This window comes from Lucilia cuprina, chromosome 5 (genome assembly GCF_022045245.1).
Source record: "Lucilia cuprina isolate Lc7/37 chromosome 5, ASM2204524v1, whole genome shotgun sequence".
Classification (NCBI taxonomy): Eukaryota; Metazoa; Arthropoda; class Insecta; order Diptera; family Calliphoridae; genus Lucilia; species Lucilia cuprina.
In genome coordinates this window covers 51,255,010-51,264,124 of record NC_060953.1, presented here as the reverse complement: position 1 = coordinate 51,264,124, position 9,115 = coordinate 51,255,010, and the positions used below count along the sequence as shown (strand labels likewise).

At 29.5% G+C, this 9,115-nt stretch overlaps 1 protein-coding gene across 3 annotated transcripts in view; it reads right to left on the bottom strand.

Moving 5' to 3' along the window:
* Positions 1-9,115, bottom strand: part of LOC111677239 (tyrosine-protein kinase Src64B) — a 54,582-nt gene continuing 45,467 nt past the window's right edge. For all 3 annotated transcript variants that reach the window (XM_046950928.1, XM_046950930.1, XM_046950929.1), the window contains exons 3-7: positions 7,016-8,887; positions 2,417-2,648; positions 2,097-2,350; positions 1,705-2,012; positions 1-753 (exon numbers count right to left, since the gene is read on the bottom strand). In XM_046950928.1, the coding sequence (XP_046806884.1) occupies positions 139-753; positions 1,705-2,012; positions 2,097-2,350; positions 2,417-2,648; positions 7,016-7,247 (1,641 nt within the window). In that variant the 5' untranslated portion in view covers positions 7,248-8,887 and the 3' untranslated portion in view covers positions 1-138. The remainder of the gene's footprint in view (positions 754-1,704; positions 2,013-2,096; positions 2,351-2,416; positions 2,649-7,015; positions 8,888-9,115) is intronic.

The window sequence follows — 9,115 nt, the reverse complement described above, 5'->3', positions numbered from 1 at the left end:
TTTATATATAAAGAAAAAGAAAAAAGAAAATTAGGGAATTTGTTTATGTTTTTGTATGTAAATATTTATATGTGTATATATGTATATATAAAGAACTTAAAGTATTATACCTAAATATTGAATATTTATAAACTTATCCTAATCTTGCACCTCTCGATAGGGCACCTCAGACGTCACCGAATACGATTCAAAGTAATGATTTAAAAATTCAAATGTTGGTCTCTTCTCCGGTATCGCATCCCAACATTGTAATAACAAATGATAAATATTATCGGGGAAATAATGATTTGTCGGCTTTGGCATACGGAAGCCACGTTCAATATTCTCAATGACTTCACGACTATGCATACCAGGATATGGCACTTGTCCGTATGTAAATAATTCCATTAGCAGTATACCATATGACCAGACATCGGATTTTATTGAAAATTTACCATAGATAATGGCTTCCGGTGCTGTCCATTTGACTGGGAAGCGTGAGCCCTGTTTCGGACAATATTCATCATCCGCTATGACACGCGCCAAACCGAAATCACATATTTTCGCTACATTATTTTCGCCTATTAGAACGTTACGAGCTGCCAAATCACGATGTATTAGTTGTTTCGATTCTAGATATTCCATACCGGAGGCAACCTGTGTAGCAATATAGATGAGATCTTCAAAGTGTAAATAGCGTCCGTCGCCTTCGCGTAGATAATCTAGTAAGCTGCCTTTGGACATGTATTCTTGAACAATATAAATGGGTTCTTCCTGTAAGGGGTAACAAAATGGTAGTGAGTAAAAATTAAGAAACGACTTTCAAAGAAAAATGTTAAATAAAATAATTCAAATGAAAAAGTAAGAAATTGTTTTAAACTAGAACTGAGCTGGAACTGAACTAGAACTGAACTAGAACTGAACTAGAACTGAACTAGAACTGAACTAGAACTGAACTAGAACTGAACTAGAACTGAACTAGCACTGAACTAGAACAGAACTAGAACTGAACTAGAACTGAACTAGAACTGAACTAGAACTGAACTAGAACTGAACTAGAACTGAACTAGAACTGAACAAGAACTGAACTAGAACTGAACTAGAACTGAACTAGAAATTAATTAAAACTAAACTAGATCTTGCCATCTGTTATGCAAAACTTTTCACATTTCAAAAGAATATTCTCTACTTGATAATCTTTAAATTAAATTAATCTAAATGTTACATATTTGTGCATAAATACATACATACGCACATTCCATAACTTACTTTATAAACTTGTAATTTGTAAATAAGAAAGTTTTTCTTCTTATGAAACTACTAACATTGTAACACTTTTATGAACTAACTTTGAACGTCAACATTTCACTAATATGAAACAGTTTTAACGATTTAAAATATTTCCTAACCAAACTTCGTAAAAAGTTTTTATAAACTAAACTTGTATAATAAAAAAGTATAAATTAAAAACGAAAGAGAAAAAACGAAATAAATGAAGAAAAGAACAACTTGAACTTAAAAAAAAAGAATCTAATAACATTTTCATGCCACAATAGGTAGCAAGAAATCAAGCTGGAAAGAAGTTCAACAGTTTAAATAGCAGAAAATTTAAGAGGGGAAAAGTACAAAAAATGTCTATTGTTAAAAAAAAACACAAATAAAAACGATGCCTTCCTTATATTACATGATCTGTAAGTATAATAATGACAATGAAGATGCACAAACCTGTGAACAAACCGCATAAAGTGCAACCAAACGATTATGACGAAACTTTTTCATTATAGCTGCCTCTTGCAGGAAGGCAGCTGTCGACATTGTGCCCTCACGTAGTGTTTTAACAGCAACATCAATGCTATTACGCCATTTACCATAAAATACTTCACCAAAGTTGCCGCGTCCTAATTTACGTATTAGTTGAATTTCTGAACGTGGTATTTCATATTTATCCCGCAATTCTGGACCCAAATCCCACATTTGTGGTTGTGGTTTGGGACAAGGTCGTGACAGTATATGGCAGAGACCCAAAGCATTTTCTATATTTGAAAAGAAAAAAAAAAGAAACAAAAGAAATTAATAACAAACAGAAAACAATTTGAATTACAATAACAACTACTTACTGCTGTAGGCCATAACTAGAGCTTGTAGGGAGGGGAAAGTTTGATTGGTGGCTATGTAGTAGCCGCCATTATCTAAGGGTTTTATGCGATAATGTTTAACATGATAACCACGACCATCTTCCCAGTCTTTAACAGATAATGAAAAACCATTTGGATTATGTTCCGAGGGTCTTACCAAAAATGTTCCTCGCGGATTCTCCTCCGCCAATAACAACTTGTCGGCCTCTTTGCGTAAAACATTTTCAAAGAACCAACTGCAAGTGATAAAAATCAAATTTCAATTATTATTTTTAACTTAAAATTTCCAAAATACAACTTACTCTTCACTATTCACACTTCGCTCCTCGGCTACGAAATTTAATGGTATCAAACCCTCTTGTCTTGTACTCAAATTAACTACACGCCACCAATCCGATTCGGTATCATCGATTACCTCCATACGGTCGCCTTTCATAAAACTCAAATCAGATTCATCACGTGATTTATAATCATATAAAGCCACAACGACACGTCGTTTAGGGATACCACCAGCAACAGCTGCCTGTACGCCGGCTGTAAAGGAAATTTGAAAAATAAAATTAATAAGGAAATTAGTTTAGAAAATTTTCATTTTTTTCTCTTCACATTTTAACACTCTTTGCAAGCAAACATGTTTTTCTTGCAAAGTTTAAGGTAAAAAGAGCAAAAAATTATGTCTGTTTGTCAAACAACAAACAGTCTGCAAGTCTATTTGCTAAGGGTTAAAATAAATTGAAAGTAATTGAAGGGAAACAAACTAACTGCATTATATTGAAAAGTGAATGTAATATAAACATGTTTTTTGTTGTTTTTCTTCTTTAATATGTTTTAGATAAACTAGCGAAGGTAAGAGTTTTAAAAAGTCTCATTTGTATGGTTTCATTTTAAAAAATTGCATAAAGAAAGCAATTAATAACTAAAGGTTATATTTTCAATATTAGTTTATAAAAGTAAAACTCTTAATCCGAACTAAATCTAAAACAGAACTGAATTAGAACTTAACTAGAACTGAACTAGAACTGAACTAGAACTGAACTAGAACTGAACTAGAACTGAACTAGAACTGAACTAGAACTGAACTAGAACTGAACTAGAACTGAACTAGAACTGAACTAGAACTGAACTAGAACTGAACTAGAACTGAACTAGAACTGAACTAGAACTGAACTAGAACTGAACTAGAACTGAACTAGAACTGAACTAGAACTGAACTAGAAATGAACTAGAACTGAACTAGAACTGAACTAGAACTGAACTAGAACTGAACTAGAACTGAACTAGAACTGAACTAGAACTGAACTAGAACAGAACTAGAACTGAACTAGAACTCAACTAGAACTGAACTAGAACTGAACTAGAACTGAACTAGAAGTGGAACTGAACTAGAACTGAACTAGAACTGAACTAGAATTGAACTAGAACTGAACTAGAACTGAACTAAAACTGAAATAGAACTGAACTAGAACTGAACTAGAACTAGAACTAGAACTGAACTAGAACTGAACTAGAACTGAACTAGAACTGAACTAGAACTGAACTAGAACTGAACTAGAACTGAACTAGAACTGAACTAGAACTGAACTAAAACTGAACTAGAACTGAACTAAAACTGAACTAGAACTGTACTAGAATTGAACTAAAACTGAAAAAGAAATTTTCTACAAAAGGGCTCAGGGGAGTAGGGATAAGGCCTATCCTTATCAATTAGTTTTTATAAGAGAATTTTGACCTTCAAGGCGAGCTTGTATGGGATCTAGGGTCAAATGAGGCAAATCATTACAAACATCGGTAGTGTCATTTTAAGTTCTATAAAACAAAGATTTGGCGGCTTTTGTTGACATTATATAACATTTAACATAATTGTAAGCTATGAGAAATAATGGACCAATTTCAACTATGTTCAACAAGCCAAAAGAAGAGTATGTATGTGCCCAATTTCATATATATTTTTTTTTTTTTTTTGAAAATTGCGTCTGCACAAGTTTTACATGGACACACAGATAGACGAACGGACAGACGAACATAGCTAAATTGACTCAAAAAGTGATTCTGAGCTGATTGGTATACTTTAAGATGGGTGTAGGACCAATATTTTTGGGTGTTACAAAAATCAGCATATACTCATAATACTCTCACCACTATAGTGGTGTAGGATATAAAAATATTTGCTAAAATCACAATAACAAAGTTTATTTTGACCTGATTAAGTTCGTAAGCTGTGTTTTTTTTTTTTTTTTTTTTTTTTTTTTTTTTTTTTCAATAAAATATCAAAATTGATGATATAATAATATGGTTGATTAGCGCGTGCCAAAAAGACACTCGTTTATGACCAATAAACGTTTTAACTATCCAATTTAGTTTTTTTTTTCTTTGTTGCTGTTTTTAATACATAGTACGTTAAATATTTAATCACGTTTTTTAGAAGAGTGTTCTTAACCTAATTAAGGTATTTTCGTACATTTCTTTTGTTTATTTATTATTGTTGCTGTTATTGGGTTTTGTTGTTACATGTTTCCTATGGTTTATTCACCTTGGCCTCATATTATTTATATGTATGTATGTATGTATTCAACTTTTATGTTTACGAATGAATGTATGTCCTCATTTTAGAATTCTGTATTTTCTATTTATTTCACTTTTCTCACTTTGTTTTTTTCACTATTATTGAGCTGTTAAATCAAAGTCAACAATTCAACGTAAATAAATTCCATAGAAAATACAAGCCTTTTTTCTGTTAGACATTTTTTTAATTCGAAAAAAATGTTTAAAGCCAAAAAAAAATGGGAAAAATAACCCATCCCATCATCATCATTAAAAATGTTATAAATAATTAAAAATTATACGACAAAAAAAAACCAAAAACTACTGCAGAGTAAATTTTTGCCAGATTTTTTAATCAAGCGACAGTTTAGTGAAAAGAAAAATGATGATGATGATGGCTCATATCCTTTTTTTGTAGACATAATTTAAAAACAAGAAAACAATGTAGAAACGTTGAAAAAATTTTAAAACAGAAAGCTGGCATTGAATTCAAATTTGTTCTTTTTTGTTCGTTGTTTACGTTATTTGCATTTTTATAGAAAATTTTCACAAAATTTCTATTTTATAGAAAATTTTTACAAAATTTATATTTTATAGAAAATTTTCACAAAATTTCTATTTTACAAAATTTATACAAAATTTCTATAACATAGAAAATTTTTACAAAATTTATATTTTATACATTTTCACAAAATTTCTATTTTATAAAAAATTTTTACAAAATTTATATTTTATAGAACATTTTCACAAAATTTATTTTTTATAAAAATTTTTACAAAAATTTCGTTTTTAAAGGAATTTTCACAAAAATTTTCTTTTTATAACAATTTTCACAAAAAAATTTAATTTTTTTAGAAATTTTCACAAAAAAATTTCTTTTTATAACATTTTTTTGTAAAATCACTATTTTTATTGAAAACAAGCTATACCCATTGTGCCTTGCTACCCTAAATGCATAAAAAAACCACTTGCACATGGGATTTATCACTGAATTTATTAAAAGTTCACCAATTTTTCCGAACGCTAATAAGGATTTTAATGTAATCTATGAAAAATGTAAATAATATTGTATTGTATTCAATTCATATGAAAGGAGCCAATTCACCCATTGAACGCCCGACCTTTTTTATAAATGTTCTCATGAATGTTAAAGTTCTTCATGTAAAATTTTAAGATTCTTGCTTCTACAGTTTCAAATTTTTCTATATAATTCATATGGGGGTTTCATGCCACCCCCTATAGAAAGTCCGCTTTTTTCCCCAAAATGCTCAGATGAATATGAAAGTACTTTGTACAAAATTCATATGAGAGGTTCCGCTCCTTCCCCCCCATTGGTAGTCCATCAATTTATTACCCAAAATATTTACACGGATATTAAAGTTCTTCGTGCAAAATTTGAAACTTTTAACTCTTAATAGTTTCCAAGATAAACGAATTTATGTATTTAATTAATATATGGGAGGTGCCACGCCCACTGCTGCTAGTTCGCCCACTTTTTACGCTAACATATCATATTGAGACTTATGTGGCTCCGACTAAACTTAAGGGCTTTAACTGTTACATTTTCTAAGATGTACTGATTTAATATTTTCTTAATATGGAAGGTGACACGCCCACTTTAGTCATTCCGCCCATTTTGTCCAAAATTATTCTTATAGATGTCAAAGTTGTCCGTGCATAATTTAAGGACTCTAATTTCACCAGTTTATAGTTATTTAATAAGTAGACGTGGCACCTCGCCTATTTGAAATTTTAAAATAATTGCCTATAGTTCCTTCCAGATATACGGGAAGGTACTGTAAAATTTTTTTCGTTTTTAATAAAAATTTATTTCTGTTTATAGGTTTTTTTTGCAAAAATTTCTATATTTATATTATTATTTTTTTTTTTTTGCAAAATTTTGCTTTTGATAGAAAAAATAGTTTTTTAAAGAAAAATATTTCTCTTTTTCGTAAAAATATATTTTATAAGAAAGAGATATTTTGTTTCTTTTTGAGAAATTTTTCTACAAAATTGTATCCTTTTATAAAAACATTTTCTGAAAACTTTTATTTTCATTACAAATTTCTTGAAAAATTTTCTGTTCTTTATGGAAAATGTTCAATAAATTTTTAATTTTAATCATTTTTTTTTTAATATTTTTCTTTGGAGAGGAAATTTTCATAAAATTACTGTTAAATGTTTCTTTTTATTAAAAAATTTTTGAAAAATTTTGTATTTTTTATAAAAATTTTTCTAAAAAAAATCTTTCGATTTTCCGAAAATTTTCTAATTAAAAAAATTTTAAACACATTTTGAAAAATGTATGCCATTTCGTGAGATTTTCGAGAATAATATAAAATAATAAAAGTTCCACTTACTTGGCGTTGTTCGCGGCCTTATTATATCCACCCCACTCTTGGCAGCGATTTTCAAGGGAACACGATTTGGATCTGGTGTATAACGTGAATCCAATGAACCGCCATTATTATGCTTCTGGCCAGTATTGTTAATGTGTGTTTGGCCAAATGTATAATCGGACTTTTTATAGCCGGTTGGATAAGCAAGTGCTAGTTCCTGGTCCTGACGTTTGCTGCAGCATTTGTTCCCCATTGTTAGACAAGTTGTTAAGATGCACTCACACTTGCACAAACACAATCTCACCCCAAAGACACAAACTCTTTAACTCTCACACCAAAACACCAACACAATGGCAAAATGTAGTTGCAATTGCAATTAATGTTGAGACAGTTGTTGTAGGTGTGTTAAAGAAGAAGAAGATGAAGAGGAAGTTTGTTGTATGTTTAAATGTTTGTTTTTGTTTTCAAACTCTTAAACAAGGAGCAGGAGAAGTGTTAATTTTACAATATGATTTTTTTTAGTTGTTTTTTTTTTATACAAATATATAAAAATTAAATGTAAAGTTGGAGTTGTTAAATGCTTCTTTTTTGTTGTTGTTTGTTATTCTTTATTTTTCTCAGTTTTGCAGAAGGAAGTAGACAGTTTGAAGTAGAAAAAGCAGCATTTAATTAAGAAAAAAAATGCTTATATTTACAACAAAAACAAAGCAACTTTATAAATATAAAATAATTATTTTCTTAAGCATTACGATGAAGAAATTGAAGCTTAAGATTTATATTTTATTTGTTAATTTTTTTTCTTTTGTAACTGGAGATCACTGGTTTCGAGACAAAGAAGAAAATTGTTGTGTTTTTTTTAAGTTACTTTTTTTGTTGTTGTTGTTGTTGTTGTTGTTTAATTTTGTTGTAAGGAATTCAGCTAGTAAAAATTATTCTTGTTGTAATTCGTTTTGTTTCATTCAGGCTTAAGCTTATATAAAAAAGTTAAATTTATAATATAATAATTAATATAAACTATCAGTCAAGTTGTTTTTTTTGTTTTTGTTATTATTATAATTAAGCCATAAAAAAAGAAAACCTCTGGTTTGTTGTAAGATGATTTGTTGGTTTGTTTTCTTTCTGTTTTTTTCTCTCAATAAAAAAATTTACATAAAAAAGTGCCAAGTATTGAAAAAGTTTGTTTTGGAGGGCGCAAGGAAAAGCTTTTTTTAATTTATTTTATTTACGTTATTTTTCGCAAATTTTTTTTGGTTGCAAAAGTCGTTTATATAAAAAAAGAGTCGTAGAAGAACGGTAACGTAGTCACAGCTTATGAATCATTTCTTTATATTTTATCAATGATGACGAGGTTGAAAGTAATGACGTAATTAACAGTGATGTTTAAATGTGATGTAGAAGTCGACGTTTTAATTTCAAATTCCTTTTTTTTGCTGAATTTTTATTATATTTATAAAAAGTAGTTGATGTGTTACTTTAGCTTCTCAGTTTTTTTCGTGTTTGGAAAAATTCTGCAGAAAACTCAAAGTGTTACCAGTATTTTGAGTTGTATTATGAAAGAGGGTTTTCACAACATAACCTCAATTTAATTAAGGTTATGTTGGATTTGTTGCAGTTGTTGGTGTTTTTTTCTTTTTTTCTTCGTTTTCGCTTCAATGGCTGGTTGAGATGATAAATCACAGCAAATGAAAAATAATATAATGCGATATACAGAATTATGTGATTTTTGCTGATGTTTTATTTAAGAATATTTTGATTTTTTCCGTTATAAATGATGTCATTGCTGCTGCTCTCGCTGGTGCTGTTATAAGTATATAAATGGAAAATCCTTTTACTTATATATATAATACGACATTAACTACTGTTCGTCAGTGGCAAAGCTGGTGCGTTGAAAAACTGTAATGAGAAAAGGGTGAAGTTATGGATGAGTAAATTGAAAATGTAATAAAAGTATTAAAATATTATCGATTTATTAAAATGTTCCAGCAAACATTCAAAATCTAAAATACATAAGGGACTGTTCAGTTCTAGTTCAGTTCTAGTTCAGTTCTAGTTCAGTTCTAGTTCAGTTCTAGTTCAGTTCTAGTTCAGTTCTAGTTCAGTTCTAGTTCAGTTCTAGTTCAG